The sequence below is a fragment of the Salvelinus namaycush genome, chromosome 14 (genome assembly GCF_016432855.1).
Source record: "Salvelinus namaycush isolate Seneca chromosome 14, SaNama_1.0, whole genome shotgun sequence".
In the NCBI taxonomy this organism is placed as follows: domain Eukaryota; kingdom Metazoa; phylum Chordata; class Actinopteri; order Salmoniformes; family Salmonidae; genus Salvelinus; species Salvelinus namaycush.
The window spans coordinates 12,543,033-12,562,887 of NC_052320.1; the positions used below are offsets into that span (position 1 = coordinate 12,543,033).

Genomic DNA, 19,855 nt, shown 5'->3' on the forward strand with positions numbered 1-19,855 from the left:
TACTTTCAACAATTTATTGGTTCTTTGTTGTGCTGTGATTCATGTATTAATTATTATCCAGATTTAGTTTTTTTTTTTGCATAAAGAATGCAAATTTCTCTGTCAAGAAAGACTATCTCACTCTGTAACCACTTAAATGGAGACAGGATATATTTCAGCTCATTTTGAAATCTGAAATGTAAGTAAACCCCTCTCATCTTGCAAGGCTCAGGCTTTTTCATTTATTCATAGAACACTTGTGGAATATTAGAATATCGCTCAGTCTTTGTAATTTGCTGCAACACAATCTGGTGGATCCAAGCATGGAAAGATATTATCCAACAGAGAAAGCTTAAGTTTTTTCATTGCAAGTTCATTGCAGTTTGGAGATACTCATAATCACTTTGGAATAGGCCACTTGCAATAACACTTAGTAAAACCCTAGCAAAAATCAATTGCATTTTGCCTGTCATTGGCCAACGATTGTTGTAAACATCTCAACATGAGGCAGGGAAACCTTTGAGACAGCACTAAGTCAATGACCCGCCGTGAATCACAAGGAGCCGCTTGACCTCTAGTAGTTTGTTAGAAAAGGCATGTGACATCCATACTGTTGATCCTCTCATGTAGCTCAGTCCTGCATTGTGCGTGTAGCCTTGTGTGGACTCCACAGTTTCTCTGAAAACAGAACAAAAAAGCAAACAAAACCTCTTGTTTTGACGTACTTTGCATATTTTTCCATTCTTGGAAATATTTCAAATGCTCAGTAGTGATTGCAACTCAACTAATTTCCCTCTCCTATGGTGATTTCTTACTATTATGTAGTCTAAAGAGAGATAGGGGTCTTGTAATGAATAACCTCGTCCCCAGGCTATTGGGCATATAAGCCTGGGATATCAAAGATTCAAACTTGGCCTTAGAATTCTATGGTCACTCCCACTATGGGAGTTGCCTGCTTAGTAAAGTATTTGTCATCATTTATCACATGACTGTGAAGCGTGGGGAGGGTTAAAAGGAAGATGCTGTAGATTAAGCCAATGCCTATGCACCGGGAGTTTATTCCGTTTTTTCTTTATTGGCTAACGAAGGCACAGTTTGACGCGTTGGTCCACCAGACTTTCATTGGTCGGAAGTGTCTGGGAACGAGATTATGTGAAGCTTAATAACAAAGGTTTCTAAATTGTATCTCTCCTTCTCCTTCTTTTTCAGTATACGAGCCTGATGAACATGGCGTCATGCGAGAGACCATCTCTGAGGATGACAGAGAGAATGACACTCCAACTGAAGAGAAGACGAGTCCCAAGGCCTCAGAGGACAAAGAGATGGACAACAAAAGCAGCTACAGCTACCAGGACTCCCCCGTCAGTGTCCTTTCCCATCAAGAAGCCGAGTTGGAGTCGCGCCTTAGCGATGCCAGCGATAGACTCTCACTCTCAGACTTCAAAAGTTCCCCACCACCTGAAAGCCAGAAGGACGAGGGGAGCAGCGGTTCGAAACACAAGGATGACATCCACAGCAGCCTGGAGAAAATGAGGGCCGCCTATGCTAACTTTCTCTCAGATTCCTACTGCACAGGGATCGGAATGGACTTGAAAATTAGCAAAACTCCCAGCAAAGCTAACTGTGACAGCACCAATGTTAGCACCAAGAGTGAATTTGACTGGCATCAGGATGCACTATCCAAAACCTTCCAGCAAACACACTCCCCAAAGCCTGTGTCCAAACCCAACCTCTTCAGCTCGGTCCACCTCTACAGACAAAGCAGCAAAGCAGGTGGGACAGTATTTACAGGGGCCAGCCGATTCAAGTGTAAGGACTGCAGTGCAGCCTATGACAGTATTGTGGATTTGACAGTGCACATGAACAAGAGTGGACATTACCAGGACAACAATCATGGCAAACCAAGCAATGCCTCCACATCCTCTTCCAAATCAAGGAAACGAAATTTGCAAGACATGGAAGGGAAAGAGGATGCACAGAAAGTTCTGAAGTGTATGTTCTGTGGCCATTCTTTTGAGTCCCTCCAGGACTTGAGTGTCCATATGATAAAAACTAAGCATTACCAAAAAGTACCTTTGAAAGAACCTATCCCAGTACTCTCACCTAGATTACTGCCACCAGCAAAGAAACGGACCTATGAGGCCAACAGACCTTGTTCTCCTGATTCTACCACAGGGTTAGCTGGCTACAGCGAGGCCCAACGGTCCGCTGCTATTTCAAATGCTAACAGTAATCGCTATGGTTATCAGAATGGGGCTAGCTACACTTGGCAGTTTGAGACATGCAAATCTCAGATTCTAAAATGCATGGAGTGTGGAAGCTCACACGATACCCTGCAACAACTCACCACTCATATGATGGTCACTGGACATTTCATGAAAGTTACAAACTCAGCCTCTAAGAAAGGGAAACAGTTAGCTCTGGATCCCTTGGTTATAGAAAAGATGCAGGTATTAGCTGAGCCGCTTGCTAACAAAACTGATGGCGATAAAGTGTCTCCAAAAACATATTCCCCAGGGGGCAGTGAGAAAGATAGCCAGAGGGAAGGCACATTGGACAAAATGGAAGAAAGTGAAGTGAAAGATGACAAGGCAGACAGTGAGGATCAAAAGGCAGGGAACAGGGTGATTAAATATCGATATCTTCGTGAGGAGGATCTGGAGCAGCAGGGATTGTCAGGTGGTGGAGGGGATATCCTCAAGTCTTTAGCCAACACGGTCGCCTCTGCAATCAACAAGGCTCAGACTGGGACCCCCAGCTGGAGTGCCTACCCCAGTATCCACGCTTCCTATCAACTCTCTGGGATCATCAAGAGCAGCACTCATCTCTCAGCGTCTCCCCCCATTCAGGTAAAGCACACATTCAACCACAAGCTGAGACCGATCGCCCCAAAGGGGAAGTTTCTTCAGGGTGCTGGGGGAGTTGACACTCCACAGCAACAGTATCGAAAAGCGGACACCAAGAAAGAAAAGGTTGGCATTAGCGATGGTAAAGAACGTCTGAATATTAAGTTTGATCTGGTGGAGAATAATGACAGCGATTGTCAGGATGATTCCTCTACCTCTTCAAAGCTCGACGCAGACTGTCTGAATGAAGGGAGTGATGTGATCAAAGGGAAGTGGAGCCCAGATTTCTCAGACAGAGGCAAGACACCAAGCCCTCCTGCCACCGGTGGACGAAGCACTACTTCAGAGCTTGTCAATGACACCCCGGAAATACTCGGCATAAACCCTCTAAGTGCACTGCAATCAGTTCTGAACAGCCATTTGGGTAAAGCAAATAAGCCCACCAATTCAAGATCTGAAAATAGTAAACTATCTGCTCGCTCTCAATCTATATTAGCTGAACTCAACCAGAGTATGGAGAAACCAGCAGTGGTGCATGCTACCCCTGCTAGGAACAGCGTTAACATTGCCTTCCTGTTTGCTAGCAATGATCAGCCAATAGACCTGACAAAATATAAACCTAACAAGCCAAGTTTCTCCCATCTACAACCCTTTGCCCCAATGCCACAGAAACACGCTCTGTCTGACATTGCTGACATGGTCAAGGTTCTTCCTAAAGCCACCACACCAAAAGCCTCTATGCCATCAAGGATACCCACCATGAAACTGGAATCAGACGTGAGATGCTCTGAGGACGTGTCGGCTGAGGTATACTCGGTTCACAAGCGCAAGGGAAGGCATTCGAACTGGAACCCCCGACATCTTATCATCCTCCAAGCCCAGTTCGCCTCCAGCCTCTTTCTGACTTCTGAGGGCAAGTACTTACTCTCAGATCTTGGTCCTCAGGAACGAATGCACATCTCTAAGTTTACTGGACTGTCCATGACAACCATCAGCCACTGGTTGGCCAATGTGAAATACCAACTTAGGAAAACAGGGGGGACCAAGTTTCTGAAGAGCATGGACACTGGCCATCCGATCTTCTACTGCAATGACTGTGCTTCCCAGTTCAGGACACCACCAGCCTTCATCTCCCACCTGGAATCACACCTAGGGTTCCAAATCAAAGATATGCGCAAATTGCCTATTGAGCATCAGACGAAGGTAGAGGAGCCAGAACTGTCAAAGGCTCTCAGTGTCCGTGCGACAGAGACGCTAGTCACAGAGGAGGATGTTGACACTAAGTTCAAATGTAAGCTGTGTTGTAGGACATTTGCTAGTAACCATGCAGTTAAACTCCACTTGAGTAAAACTCACAGCAAATCACCTGATAACCATTCACAATATGTGGAAATGGATAAAGAGTAGGAGTTGTTCATTTTTGCTACCTTTTTTGTTGTTATTGATTTTTGAAACACTGGTTAGATATTTCAGCAATGTTATCCAGTAGCATTGAAAACATTTGAAAACATTTGATTGAATATGACATGGACACACTGGCTAGACTAAACCCTAAAATGTTAAAGAATACACCAACTTATACCTTTGCACCCTTCTTAAATGCATCACCAGTAATGAAATGTATTACTGCTTGAAATATAATTGCTAACGTTTGCATGCAATAGCTCTGGCTATGACTACTATTTATTTGTATAATATGTCAAGTTTCAATTGTATTATTTCAAAGAAAATGTAATGGATAAATTGTAATGATCATCTCCAATGCTACACCTTTGTAAAATATGCAGCTGTTTTAAACAGGTAGCCAGACACATGTTAACACATTTATTGCACTGTACATTGAAATGTACAGTGAATTTCTATGTAAAAATGTTTTGTGTTTCAATGATAGAACAGAAAAGCACTTTAATAAATGTTAAATCACCAGGTTAGACTCAGATTCTGTACATGAACCCAACAAATTTAGACAGGTTGGAAACAAGGAAAAATAAAATATAAATGTGTTTCATTTTAAAAGGATGACAGTGAGACAAATGATACCTGCACCTTTTTTTTACCAATTGAAATAAAGAATTAACATTTGATACCAGACTGTGTTCATATTAAGTTTTCATGAGTCTCCTGTACTTCTCCTGAAATATTGTAAATTAACAATATATGCGTAGATCAATGTGTGGTTGGGAATGACTGTGTTCTTCATAACAAGTAGACATTTTCTTCAGCTCTCTTATTTCACAGCTATAAAATATAATTGCCTGCTAAATTCATAAACATTTTACACAATTTATCTCTTTTCTTTCCAGCAATCAAGTCCCTCAATTACCACCACCATCAAATCTCTGTTTTATAACAGGCGGCTGACATTTGATGGCAAATGGAGAAAAGCACATGGGCACAATGGTGATTTGAATACTGTGACACCAACTTGCCCTCTGTTGGAAATGAGCAGGCAATCACAATTGTTCATCAGATGACTCCTAATGCAGTTAAAGTATTCAGCTATAATTTCTTCTTGCATTTATAATTACTGTCATAGACCACACACCTCAGTGAGCAGATTAAAGCTATAAATTATGTAATGCCTCGCCTCACCAATGGATCCCCTGATTCGTCTGTAGAGCCATTATGTTGTAGAGTAGCAACTTATTTTAAATTGAGACCAGCACAAATGATCTAAGATATGGGAAGATTATAGTGGGAAAACTGATCGCAATATTCAGATCATTTGTGTTTATTCATGGTAATTAAAATGTGAGATTGAATTGTCTTATTAAAGAGGAGATATGCCTCAGTACTGCTGCAGTTGTAAGCATTCAGAATGTCACAATTTTGCTAAAGTTCCTTTATCCTTTGTGAAATTACTATAGAAATTCACTGCAGTATTGGATGTGGGACAACAAGCGTATACAGTAGTCTGGCTCTATCAGCATAGCATGCAAGTGATCAACATTAGGTTAAGGCTTACCATTGATAAAATGCTGTCATCAATGCAATCACCTGAATTGTTTCTTACCTTAATTTGCTCTAATAAGTCAAAGTCACATTGGTGATTTATTGTTACTGTACAGGGAAGTGATACACTTAGGAACACGTGCTCTTTCCATCACAGACTGACCAGATAAATCCAAGGCTATGATCGCTTATTGATGTCACTTGTTAAATCCACTTCAATCATTGTAGATGAAGGGGAGAAGACGGGTTAAAGAAGGATTTTTAAGCCTTGAGACAATTGAGACATAGATTGTATGTGTGCCATTCAGAGGGTGAATGAATAGGCAAGTTAAAATATTTAAGTGCCTTTGAACGGGGTATGGCAGTAGGTGCTGCGTGCACTAGTTTGAGTGTGTCAAGAACTGCAATGCCGCTGGGTTTTTCACCCTCAACAGTTTCCCATGTGTATCAAGAATGGTCCACCACCCAAAGGACATCCAGCCAACTTAAGACAACTGTGGAAAGCATTGGAGGCAACATGGGCCAGCATCCCTGTGGAACACTTTTGACACCTTGTAGAGTCCATGTCCCAACGAATTGAGGCTGTTCTGAGGGCAAAAGGGGTGCAACTCAATATTAGGAAGGTGTTCCTAATGTTTTGTACACTCAGTGTATAATCTATAAGTAAAATATATGTACTGTATATGTGACCATGAGCTAAAACAAACATTCCACAAGGTTCAAATTCCAGTTGCTAAACAATCCATTTGAGGCTTCATGATTTTTCACATGGAATGTTTCCATTTCAATACAGTTGATATTTGTGCACTGGGCATGATAATTAAGATTTTTGATTTTCGTTTGAAAAATAACTGGGCACCTCAGCAATGGCTGAAGGTAGTAGTATTGTATCCCTACTGCACTTCATGGACCAAAATATATGGTTAGCAGTAGGGGCGCAACTTTGGTGGGGGGGACATCGTTTTTTTTCTTTTTTTCTTTAACATTTTTATCCAGTCCGATGAACACTCCAAACACCCTACCCGACCGCTCGGAGGTGTCAGCATGGTCCTAAAGCACACCGTTGCCTTGTTTTGTATCACATTTCAATGAAAAAATTGGGCTCCCAAGTGGTGCTGCACTGCATCTCTATGTTAGAGGCGTCCCATAGAGCAGCACACAATTGGCCCAGCGTGGTCCGGGTTTGGCCGGTGTAGGCCGTCATTGCAAATAAGAATTTGTTCTTAACTGACTTGCCTAGTTAAATAAAGGTTATATAAAATAATAAAACTGGGGGGGACAAAAATGCAATTTCAGAATGTGGGGGGTGGGGGGAGTTACACCCATGGTTAGCAGAGACAGTGGTATACACAATACTGTAAATACAGCAGTTGTGGTGAACTGTTAAAGCTAGATTGTGTTATGTGTCATCACATTTCCTCTCATCCATGGGAATTGAATGAAGGAAAAGTAAATGAAATAAACTTTGGAAAAATATTAGTACCGGTATGTGAAATTCTCTAAGTCATATCGTGTTTAAGAAATTATTCTTGCCTAATGTTTTGCAGACAATGAAAAGTAACAGCCTGCCTATACCATGATGCGGTTTGTCTAGCTGTAAAATTGTTTTTGAAACATTTAAACTGTCTTAAAGTCTATAAATGTCATGATTCTGATTATTCATAGTCTGATGGATCCGAAACATCAGAACAGCTTACTCTCTCCACACAGGCTAGGGCTTGGAGATTCTTTTTAAAAACTGTACCAGTGGCTTAGTAGAAAAATCAAATTATGCACATAAGTATGCTAGCATTGCAGAAGCAGCCGTGAAAACCAAACTTAGCTAAATTGATGCCAGCTCGCATTTGCAAATCCTTTGTCAATCTGCCATTAAATTAAACATGTTATCAAATAATGATAAGTGTACGCCCATTGCTTAGTTTGCTCTGATGTTAATGTGCTGTAATGGGACAAATGTGCATTGGAATTTGCTTGCTTGGATACACACAAAACATTAACTATATGCCTGACTTTGTTTCTTTCTATGGGTTAGACAGGGATGTGTTTTCTGCATTTTCTGTGAATCACAGAGGAAAAGAGGGTTGAAAAGCTTGTCACACAACATCATCATAATAAGTGAATCTCATTTGTTTAATGAATTACCATGAAAATAATTACCTGTTAGAGATAAGGGACAGAGACCGAGCCCTTGAGTATCATTTCTTCTTCCCTGAAATCTTTATGATTTGTAATGTCCGTTTTTACTTCATTACACCTCATTACTTCTAGGCATCCATTTTTTTTAGTCCTCATACTGTATGCATGACTTATTGCATGAGCTAAAACTGGATTGCAAGTTTCACATAAAAGCGCTCATTGCACAGATTTTACCTATAGATGTGGTCAAAATTAGTAGCAATCTCCATTCCACCTCCTTCAGTAGGCCTATCTGTCATGTTATTTATTTTAGATTGTTGTGTTGTTACAAATGTGCTAATCCTATCAAACACTTGATTAATATACTTCAATACATTTAATCAATCAAGTGGCATGATACTGCATATTAATCTTGCATCATACATTATAAACTCCTTGTCATTTAGCAATTATGGCACATGCATGTCTTATCAATCATGTAACCTGATACCTGATTCTAAAAAGAAAAGATAAGGGTTGATAAAGTAGTTGAGAACAGGTGAAAACTCAGGAACAGTGCTGTATTCCATTAGAAGTCTTCAAAATGTTCTATCACAATAGTTCAAACATTGTTTTCATAATTTAGGCCTAGTCATGATTTCTGCCCTCTCTTTTCTTCTAATCATCCTCTCTTCCTTGTGCTTTCTCTGTCTATCTCTTATGGTTTAACTTGTAATGGTCGTCCTTAATTATTAATTTTGTTTAATTTCTTGTTCATTGCGAAATACATAGGCCAGTCAATGATTGAGTCATGTCATTACTTCTCTGTGAGAGGAGAAGAACATTTGAAAGGCTTCACCGTTGTGTCAGCCAGTCATCTGATGTCAGGGAGATTTGAAGAGTCTCCCTCCCTCTTGAAGTGCTGTATGTTGCACTATCAACACAGAGTCCAACGCAGTGGGGTGTCAGTGACGTGTATTCATGGATGCCAAGGGAGGCCAGGTTTCCCCCAAAAAATGTACCAATGTCAAAAAAAAGAAAAGATCTTTCATATCTCTGTTTTTCATAATTTTCCTTCAATTTGCAAGGGGCTGAATGTATCTCACAGAAGAAAGCATCCGAGCAAGCGAAACTGTGCACCTCTGTCTCTCTACATGTAGGCCATCTATCTGATCCTGTCTTGTCGAAATGAGTATGACATTGTTGCCACCTGTAGCATTGAAGGCAAAGGAAGCCAGAGGGCATTTGGCCTCCCTTGATAAAAAGTATACAAAATTTGCCAATCAGCGTTGAGCTAAACTGAGCGAGCTCAACTGTACATCCCATTGAGAGCATCTGTCATTGACAGAACAACTTGAATTGTTGCATCTCGTTGTGTTGTTGTCCTCCGGTGGCTAGCTAGCTAAAATTGGCACTTTCCTAAATTAGCCATGGATGGAGATCGGGATTTGGACTCGTGGTTTTACTTAATTCTCCGTACTAGCCAATGAATAAAACGGCGATACATTCTTGTGCCCCTGGCCTGAGAGGATGGAAGTTCAATATGTAGCTAGATGTAGAAGGCTAATGTTAACTAGCTAATGTTGCCCATGAATGGAAGTTAGGCTAGCGAGCAAGCATTTTAGCCAGGTAGCCTAGGACAACAAAAAATGAAAATGTGTACTGTATGACAGAGTGATAGACCGTTTTGTCAATGTGAAAGAGAGGAGGATGGTATTAGCGTTTCAAGTCTGAATTTGTCCTGCTAGGTGACCTAAACCGATACATGCTTAAACCACCTGACCAAGTCCTAAAGAGACCCACTAAATATTTCTCAGATTATTACCAATCCCACAAGGTATGACTTCAAATACTCAGAAAAGGCTACTCTTCTTGATGTAATCCTCACAAATAATCCTGATAGGTATCAGTCTGGTGTTTTCTGTAATGACCTTAGTGATCACTGTTTTACAGCCTGTGTTCGTAATGGCTGTTCACTGGAATGACCTGTCCTGATTTGTCACAGACGCTTGCTGAAAAACTTTAAAGAGCAAGCCTTCCTTCATGAACTGGCCTCTGTAAAATGGTATAGAATCAGCTTGATCCCCTCTGTCGAAGACACTAGGACCAGTGGTATTGTTACCAAACACACTCCCATAAAGAAAATGAGAATTTAAAACAGGTTCAGCCCCTGGTTTGACCGTGATCATGCAGAGTTACTTCACCTCAAGAATTGCATTTGGCGAAAGGCTCGGCACACGCATACTCAGGCTGACTGGCTTTCGTTCAGACAAATGAGAAATAAGTACCCTCGGGCTATCCGGAAGGCCAAAGTTAGTTACTTTAAGGAGCAGTTCTCTCTGTGGGTCTAACCCCAAGAAGTTCTGGAAAACGGTTAAAGACCTGGAGAATAAATCCTTCTCCTCACAGCTGCCCATGTCCCTTAACTTCTTATGGCTGAAGGGGCAGTATTGAGTAGCTTGGATGAAAGGTGCCCATATCAAACGGCCTGCTCCTCAGTCATAGTTCCTAATATTTGCATATTATTATTAGTATTGGATAGAAAACACTCTAAAGTTTCTAAAACTGTTTGAATTATGTCTGTGAGATTAACAGAACTCATATTGGCAGGCAAAATCCTGAGTTGAAATCAAAACAGGAAGTCAGAAATCTGAGCCTGTATGTATTCACCAGAGTCCCTTAAGAAATCCACTTGAGTTATGAATGATGTTGCACTGCCTAGGGGTTCCACTAGATGTCAACCATCAATAGAAATTTCAATGAGACTTCTATGATGTTGTGGGAGAGAATGATAGCAGAATCAGTCAGGTGTCCATCAAGCAGCCATTTTCTGATCATGCTTTTTTTTCATGGAAGTCACCTACGTTCCATTGCTCACGCAGACAAGAACGAATACTCCGGTTGGAACTTTATTGAAGCTATATGTTAAAAACATCCTAATGATTGATTCAGTACTTAGTTTGAAATGTTTCTTCGACCGGTAATATCACATTTTTAAGTTTTTGTCCGATATAAAGCTGACCAGAATTAGCGTTTGGACATGTTTACCAAACGCGCTAACAATTGGACATAAATAACGGATTTTTTCGAACAAAACAAACATTTATTGTGGACCTGGGATTCCTGGTGTGCTTTCTGATGTAGATCATCAAAGGTAATGGAATATTTATCATGTATTTTCGTGTTTATGTTGACGCCATCTTTGCAGCTGTGGTATGATACTTTTGAGCGCCGTCTCAGATTATAGCGTGCATTTCTTTTTACGTCAAGTTTTTTTGAAATCTGACACAGCGGTTGCATTAAGGAGAGGTATATCTATAATTCAATGTGTATAACTTGTATTATCATCTATATTTATGATGAGTATTTCTGTTGAAACGATGGGCTATGCAAAGTCACTTGATGTTTTTGCAACTAGTGAATCTAGTCGCCTCAATGTAAACTCAGATTTTTTGATATAAATATGAATTTAATCAAACAAAACATGCATGTATTGTGTAACATGAAGTCCTATGAGTGTCATCTGATGAAAATAATCGAAGGTTAGTGATTAATTTTATCTCTATTCTGGTTTTTGTGAAGCTATATTTAGCTGGAAAAAATGGCTATGCTTATTGTGGTTTTGTGGTGACCTAACATAATCGTTTGTAGTGCTTTCGCTGAAAAGCCTATTTGAAATCGGACACTTTAGTGGGATTAACAACAAGATTACCTTTAAAATGATATAAGACACATGAATGTCTGAGAATTTTAATTATGAGATTTCTGTTTTTTGAATTTGGCGGCCTGCACTTCGACTGGCTGTTGTCATATCGTTCCCGTTACCGGGACTTCAGCCATATGAAGTTTTAGAGTTGATGATGTGGTTGTTACTGACAAGAAGCACATGGCTGAGCTCTTTACTCACCACTTCATTAAGTCAGGATTCCTATTTGACTCAGTCAAGCCTCCTTGCCCGTCCAACATTTCCTCATCTCCCACCCTTTCTAATGCGACTATCCCGATGCTTCTCCCTCTTTTTCCCCTGCCCCGCTACAAAGTTTCTCCCTGCAGGCAGTCACTGAGTCCGAGGTGCTAAAGGAGCACCTGAAACCTGACCCCCAAAAAAACATCTGAGTCAGATGGTTTAGACCCTTTCTTCTTTAAGGTTGCTGCCCCTATCATCGCCAAGCCTATCTCCAACCTTTTAACCTGTCTCTCCTTTCTGGGGAGGTTCCCATTGCTTGGAAGGCAGCCACGGTTCGACCATTATTTAAAGGGGGAGATCAAGCTGATCGTAACTGTTATAGGCCTATTTCTATTTTGCCCTGTTTATCAAAATTGTTGGAAAAACTTGTCAATAATCAACTGACTGGCTTTCTTGACGTCTATAGTATTCTCTCTGGTATGCAATCTGGTTTCCGCTCAGGTTATGGATGTGTCACTGCAACCTTAAAGGTCCTCAATGATGTCACCATTGTCCTTGATTCTAAGCAATATTGTGCTGCTATTTTTATTTACATTTACATTTATTGACTTGGCCAAAGCTTTTGATACAGTAGACCATTCCATTCTGGTGGGCCGGCTAAGGAGTACTGGTGTCTCTGAGGGGTCTTTGGCCTAAGTACTAAAAAGTATAAAGTCAGAACATCTGCTGTATCAGCCACTGCCTGTCACCAAGGGAGTAACCCAAGGTTCAATCCTAGGTCCCACACTCTTCTCAATTTACATCAACAACATAGCTCAGGCAGTAGGAAGCTCTCTCAAACATGTATATGCAGATGATACAGTCTTACACTCAGCTTGCCCCTCCCCGGATTTTGTGTTAAATGCTCAACAACAAAGATTTCTTAGTGTCCAACAAGCCTTAACCTTGTTCTGAACACCTCCTCAAAACAAAGGTCATGTAGTTTGGTAATAAGAATGCCCCTCTCCCCACAGGTGTGACTACCTTAGAGCTTGAGGTTGTCACCTCATACAAGTATTTGGGAGTATGGCTAGATGGTACACTGTTCTTCTCTCAGAACATATCAAAGCTGAAGGCTAAAGTTAAATCTAGACTTGGTTTCCTCTATCGTAATCGCTCCTCTTTCACTCCAGCTGCCAAACTAACCCTGATTCAGATTACCATCCTACCCCTGCTAGATTATGGAGACTTAATTTATAGATCGGCAGGTAAGGGTGCTCTCGAGCGGCTAGATGTTCTTTTCCTTTTGGCCATGGTCATCTCTGTATACCCGTTGCAAGACCCACTGGTTGATGCTTATTTATAAAACCCTCTTAGGCCTCACTCCCCCCAATCTGAGATATATACTGCAGCCCTCATCCTCCACATACAACACCCATTCTGCCAGTCACATTCTGTTAAAGGTCCCCAAAGCACCCACATCCCTGGGTCGCTCGTCTTTTCAGTTCGCTGCAGCTAGCGACTGGAACGAGCTGCAACAAACACTCAAACTGGACAGTTTTATCTCAATCTCTTCATTCAAAGACTCAATCATGGACACTCTTAATGACAGTTGTGGCTGCTTTGCGTGATGTATTGTTGTCTCTACTTTCTTGCCCTTTGTGCTGTTGTCTGTGCCCAATAATGTTTGTACCATGTTTTGTGTTGCTACCATGTTGTTGTTATGTTGTGTTGCTACCATGCTGTGTTGTCATGTGTTGTTGCCTTGCTATGTTGTTGTTTTAGGTCTCTCTTTGTGTAGTGTTGTGTTGTCTCTCTTGTCATGATGTGGGTTTTGTTTTATATTTCCCAGCCCCCGTCCCTGCAGGAGGCCTTTGCCTTTTGGTAGGCCGTCATTGTAAATAAAAATTTGTTCTTAACTGACTTGCCTAGTTAAATAAAAAATATACAAATTCTTATTGTCTCTGCCTTTAGGCCTGTATATCAAGGTCGCAAGGCATATGAATAAACTGCTTATAGAGCAAACAGCGCAATTATCACAACACATAGGTTGTAATACGGCTTATTTTTGGGAGGAGGTGAGGGCTTGACTTCCCCAGATATTTTACCCACGCACCACTACTGTGGAGTGTACTCTTTTATGTTGTTAAGAAGAAGAGAAAGAATGGTGACACTTTCCAGAATAACCTAACACATCTTCTTGAATGTCCTGCAGGGCAGTGTAACGTTCGTCGTTAAGGGTAGACCGTGGATCATCAAATTGTCGCTGGAGGCTCTGGACTGTAGACCATCGCTGGAGACTCTGGACTGCAGACCGTCGCTGGAGAATCGGGACTGCAGACCGTCGCTGGAGACTCTGGACTGCGGACCGTCGCTGGAGACTCTGGACTGCGGACCGTCGCTGGAGACTCCGGACTGCGGACCGTCGCTGGAGGCTCTGGACTGCGGACCGTCGCTGGAGGCTCCGGACTGGGGACCGTCGCTGGAGGCTCCGGACCTTCGCTGGAGGCTCCGGACTGGGGACCGTCGCTGGAGGCTCCGGACCTTCGCTGGAGGCTCCGGACTGGGGACCGTCGCTGGAGGCTCCGGACCTTCGCTGGAGGCTCCGGACTGGGGACCGTCGCTGGAGGCTCCGGACCTTCGCTGGAGGCTCCGGACTGGGGACCGTCGCTGGAGGCTCCGGACTGGGGACCGTCGCTGGAGGCTCCGGACTGGGGACCGTCGCTGTAGGCTCCTTGCCATGGATCGTCGCTGCAGGCTCCTTGCCATGGATCGTCGCTGCAGGCTCCTTGCCATGGATCGTCGCTGCAGGCTCCTTGCCATGGATCATCACTACAGGCTCCTTGCCATGGATCATCACTACAGGCTTCGTGCCATGGATCATCACTGGAGGCTTCGGACCATGGATCATCAATGGAGGCTTCGTACGTGGAGCCGGGACAGGTCTCACCGGACTGAGGAGTTTGTCACTCTCAAGAGAACATGTTATATGAGTGCTTCTTTGGCAGTTTTTATAAGAAAAAAAAAAACATTTTAGCTGAGGAGAGAAAAATGTGCAGCTTGAATGTGAATGTCCTGCATTTTGCCATGGGTCGTAGATCCAATGTTGCAGTTTTTAAGCACATTTTCTGCAATTCTACACATTTTTCCATGGGTCAGAGACAAAATGTTGCAGTGTTAAAACTAAGGTAACACTTTATTTGGATAGTCCATCTGTAGATGCTCTACAGATTATCTACAGACAATCAGTACCATTTCAACTAACTATCTACTAACCTTAATTCCTATCCTAACCTTAACCCTTAACATTAACCCTAAACTTAACCCTTACCCTTATTATTAAAACTAACCCTAACCGTAGCAAGCAGTTGCTTATTAAAATATTTTTTTTTGATAGTATGATCATCTGTAGAGTATCTACAGATCGAACACCCAGACTATTCAAATAAAGTGTGACCAAAACTAATTTCATCTGATTCTACTCATTTTGCAATGGGATGGAGATAACATTTAGCAGTTTTAAAGCTAATGCCCTTCAGTTCTACACATGTTTCCATGACTTAAGCCATCTTCATATGATTCTGAGTGAGAGTAACTGACAAAATCAATGGGGGCCCCCTGAAGGTCAGGGCCACTGGGCACGGTCAGTAATTCGGCCATGATGACTACAAGGTTTTAAAAGCTGGCTAGACTAACTTACTTAGCAATCTAAAAAAAAACATCTGACATGGGGTAATTGAGTAGTTCAGAGGACGATAAGGTAGCTAAGGTGAAACAGTCCCTCCCGTTTATCCAATAGTCTCCTATTTGTTTTGGATAGTGTGATTATTTTCAGCCAGACATAAACCATCTATTCAAATCCTCTTAATTCAAATATTGTTTAAAGTCCACATTTAGCATTTCTGTATTCCCCTACCAAAGTTTCTTTTTAAACAGGATGAGTTTGCCACAGAGAAATGTGGACGAATTTCAGCGTAGGAATGCATGGCCAACATTTTCATTGCCATCATTTACCGGAGGAAAAAAAGGAACTTGATTGCCAGCAGTTCATCAGTGCATCCTTCAAATGTGTCACCCAGCCTGCCTCAAGGCACCATGCTGGCTCAAATTGAAGCTGACATGTCCCAAATAAGAACACAACAAATCACACATTTTTATTGGAGCCTAATCTGCAGCCTAGCCCCCTTGCAGACGTCAGCACAATCACGGACGCCTCTCTAATTCCTGCCGACTGGCTGCTTGTGCCTCCCAAGCATCTTCGGACTCACAGACCAAACACTAATGGCTGGGCGCAAGAGATGAGGGTGACACCTATGCTTATCAGATGACTTTAATACACTTGTAAAGATGTGTGAGGAGAGAGGGGAGAGAGGGAGGATTCTGCCTCGGTAAATACATGGTTGAGATGTAAATAGAGCTTACATCTGCAACAATGTCTGTGTTCAGTCAAATCATATGTGCTTGTTTGATGGAAGACTGTGGGTGCTAAACCAACTCTGAATGTAGCTATATTGTCTGTATGGTATTTGGTCAAAAGCATAAAACTAAATAAAATGTTCAATGCATTAATGAAGCCTTTATAAACCCTTTATAAGGCCTACAGTTGAAGTCGGAAGTTTACATACACCAAATACATTTAAACTCAGTTATTCACAATTCCTGACATTAAATCCTAGTAGAAATTCTCTGTTTTAGGTCAGTTAGGATCACCACTTTATTTTAGGAATGTTAAATGTCAGAATAATAGTAGAGAGAATGATTTAATTTCAGTTTTTATTTCTTTCATCACATTCCCAGTGGGTCAGAAGTTTACATACACTCAATTAGTATTTGGTAGCATTGCCTTTAAATTGTTTAACTTTGGTCAAACATTTCAGGTAGCCTTCCACAAGCTTACCACAATAAGTTGGGTTAATTTTGGCCCATTCCTCCTGACAGAGCTGGTGTAACTGAGTCAGGTTTGTAGGCCTCCTTGCTCGCACACGCTTTTTCAGTTCTGAACAAACATTTTCTATAGGATTGATGGCAGGGCTTTGTGATGGCCACTCCAATACCTTGACTTTGTTGTCCTTAAGCCATTTTGCCACAACTTTGGAAGTATGCTTGGGGTCATTGTCCATTTGGAAGACCCATTTGCGACCAAGCTTTAACTTCCTGACTGATGTCTTGAGATGTTGCTTCAATATATACACATAAGTTTCCTGCCTCATGATGCCATCTAATTTGTAAAATGCACCAGTCCCTCCTGCAGCAATTCATCCCCACAACATGATGCTGCCACCCCCGTGCTTCACAGTTGAGGTGGTGTTCTTCAGCTTGCAAGCCTCACACTTTTTCCTTCAAACATAACAATGGTCATTATGGCCAAACAGTTCTATTTTTCTTTCATCAGACCAGAGGACTTTTCTCCAAAAAGTACGATCTTTGTCCGAATGTGCAGTTGCAATCCGTAGTCTGGCTTTTTTATGGCGGTTTTGGAGCAGTGGCTTCTTCCTTGCTAAGCGGCCTTTCAGGTTATGTCAATATGGGACTCGTTTTACTGTGGATAAAGATACTTTTGTACCTGTTTCCTCCAGCATCTTCACAAGGGCCTTTGCTGTTGTTCTGGGATTGATTTGCACTTTTCGCACCAAAGTACGTTCATCTCTAGGAGACAGAACGCGTTCCTGAGTGATATGACGGCTGCAGGGTCCCATGGTGTTTATACTTGCGTACTATTGTTTGTACAGATGAACATGGTACCTTCAGGCGTTTGGAAAAAAATTCTGAGGTCTTGGCTGACTTCTTTTGATTTTCTCATCATGTCAAGCAAAGAGGCACTGAGTTTGAAGGTAGGCCTTGAAATACATCCACAGGTACACCTCCAATTGACTCAAATTATGTCAATTAGCCTATCAGAAGCTTCTAAAGCCATGACATAATTTTCTGGAATTTTCCAAGCTGTTTAAAGGCACAGTCAACTTAGTGTATGTAAACTTCTGACCCCCTGGAATTGTGATACAGTGAATTATAGATGAAATAATCTGTCTGTAAACAATTGTTGGGAAAATGACTTGTGTCATGCACAAAGTAGATGTCCTAACCGACTTGCCAAAACTATCATTTGTTTTCAAGAAATTTGTGGAGTGGTTGAAAAACGAGTTTTAATGACTCCAAGCTAAGTGTATTTAAACTTCCGACTTCAACTGTATATATGGATCTTTCAGAAATTATTCATAAAAATATGTAATTTGTAGCAAATTCTTTATGCTTGATGATTATATGTCTATGATTAGATTGATGAAAAACAGAAAGATGAAGTTTTAGCCTGAGGATGCTTTTCAACCGCTCTTCTGTACATTAGGCCTAAGCTGTCTAAGAGCATACATTGATAAATAAAAAGGATGGGAGGATGAATGCAGGCCCAGTGTTTTCTCTCCACCTCTTGCCATCCTCTCCTGTCATCTGTTGCCCCACAGCAGGCCAGAGGTTGTTGGCGTTGTGCTCACTTGTAATCCGTCTCACTGTCAGACGAGCAGCTCCTAGGTCACCCGTCACTCACCGTGACATGAATCAGGGTTGACGCCAGCAGATTTAAGCCATTTCTCTCAGTCTGTAAACACAGGCAGAGATCACATAGCAGGCCCAAATCGAAAGAACAGCCTTCACTAACCACACCATGGCCTGAAACCACTGGCCTCAGGACAGGTGCATGACCCACAAGAGCAGTTTTACATTTAGAGCACGGGTTTAAAACAGTTCAGGAAACAGAACCAAAAACTGGAAAATAAATGCATTTTTCAAGGAACAGAACCAGAACTGAGAAGGAAAGTGATCTATACTTTTCCCCAACAGAACCGTTATTTTAAAAGCATATGAACTGGTTAATAAAGCTCTTTTTCATGTTCCGAGCATTTTTTTCCAGTCCCACAAAAAACGCAACAGAGCGCCTATGCAAAGCCTTCACTGTCACTAAGAAACGTATTCTAGTGTCTGCCTGCAGCTACTGACGTTATAGGCGTGATTCAGAAATTAGGGAGAGAGATTTTTAATTAGAGAACAATGGATTAACTTTTTAAATTATAGTTAAGGATACTATAGTTATCACTTTCACATTGGATTAACTACAAAAAGTAAAGATGTGTTTTTATTTTAATTCCGGTGCTGCTCTGCACACACAAGCTTGTTAGCTAGCTCTGCTCTAGCTCTTGAAAACTCTAGGCAGCATTATGTGTAATGTAATGGAACTGAGAGTCATGATCAAGCGCTAGCTCCAGTCAAACGTTAGTTAAGCCAACTCTCTGAAGTTCCTTCATAGAAACCGCACCTCCGTAGGTATAATTATGTGGGCTTAATTCACTAGTCCTCAACTGGCAGCTTCATTAAATAGTACCCGCAAAACAGCAGTCTCAACGTCAACAGTGAAGAGACGACTCCGGGATGCTGGTCTTCTAGGCAGAGTTGCAAAGAAAATCCATATATCAGACTGGCCAATAAAAAGATTAAGATTAAGATGGGCAAAAGAACACAGACACTGGACCGACACTGACAGAGGAACTCTGCCTAGAAGGCCAGCATCCCAAAGTCGCCTCTTCACTGTCAACCAAGATCGCATAGCAGTGGGGACGTCTGTTTTGATTGTCTTGTCCTGTCCCTTGTATATATAGTTTTTCTTCGTATATATTTAATATATATTGGTATAATTATACATTTTTTAAATCTCATTTTCCATCTACGGACTGAACATACTCTCCTGCAACCCGCCTCACCCAATGTGGTATGGATCTTTCTATTTTTACAATTTTGAACCGGAACCCACTTCTGAAGCTAGCCAGCTACCTAGCTACTAGCTAGTAGTTAGCCTGGAGCAAGTCTCATTCTAGGCCCATCTGCCAGCTAGCTGAAGAGATTCCATCAAGTAATCCCTGGGCTTCAATTACCTCTTTTGCCTAGGACCCTTTGCTGCCGACACGGAGCCTCGCCGATCCATCACGACTGGTCTACCGACGTAACCGTCCGAGGGGGTTTCTGTCCCGAAGCAAGCACCAGTTAGCCTGGAGCTAGCCTGGAGCTAGGCCCTTCTCCAGGCTAGCCAAAG

At 41.8% G+C, this 19,855-nt stretch overlaps 1 protein-coding gene across 1 annotated transcript; it reads left to right on the forward strand.

The window, feature by feature from the left end:
- The first annotated feature begins 1,493 nt into the window (after positions 1-1,493).
- On the forward strand, positions 1,494-4,236 carry LOC120058851 (teashirt homolog 2-like). Its single transcript, XM_039007588.1, has one exon. It carries the CDS (start codon positions 1,509-1,511, stop codon positions 4,230-4,232), a length of 2,724 nt encoding a protein of 907 aa, XP_038863516.1. The 5' UTR covers positions 1,494-1,508; the 3' UTR covers positions 4,233-4,236.
- Positions 4,237-19,855: the final 15,619 nt, after the last annotated feature.

Bases quoted from the DNA above. Each gene is read 5' to 3' on its own strand.
- LOC120058851 (XM_039007588.1), top strand. From the start codon at position 1,509: ATGAGGGCCGCCTATGCTAACTTTCTCTCAGATTCCTACTGCACAGGG.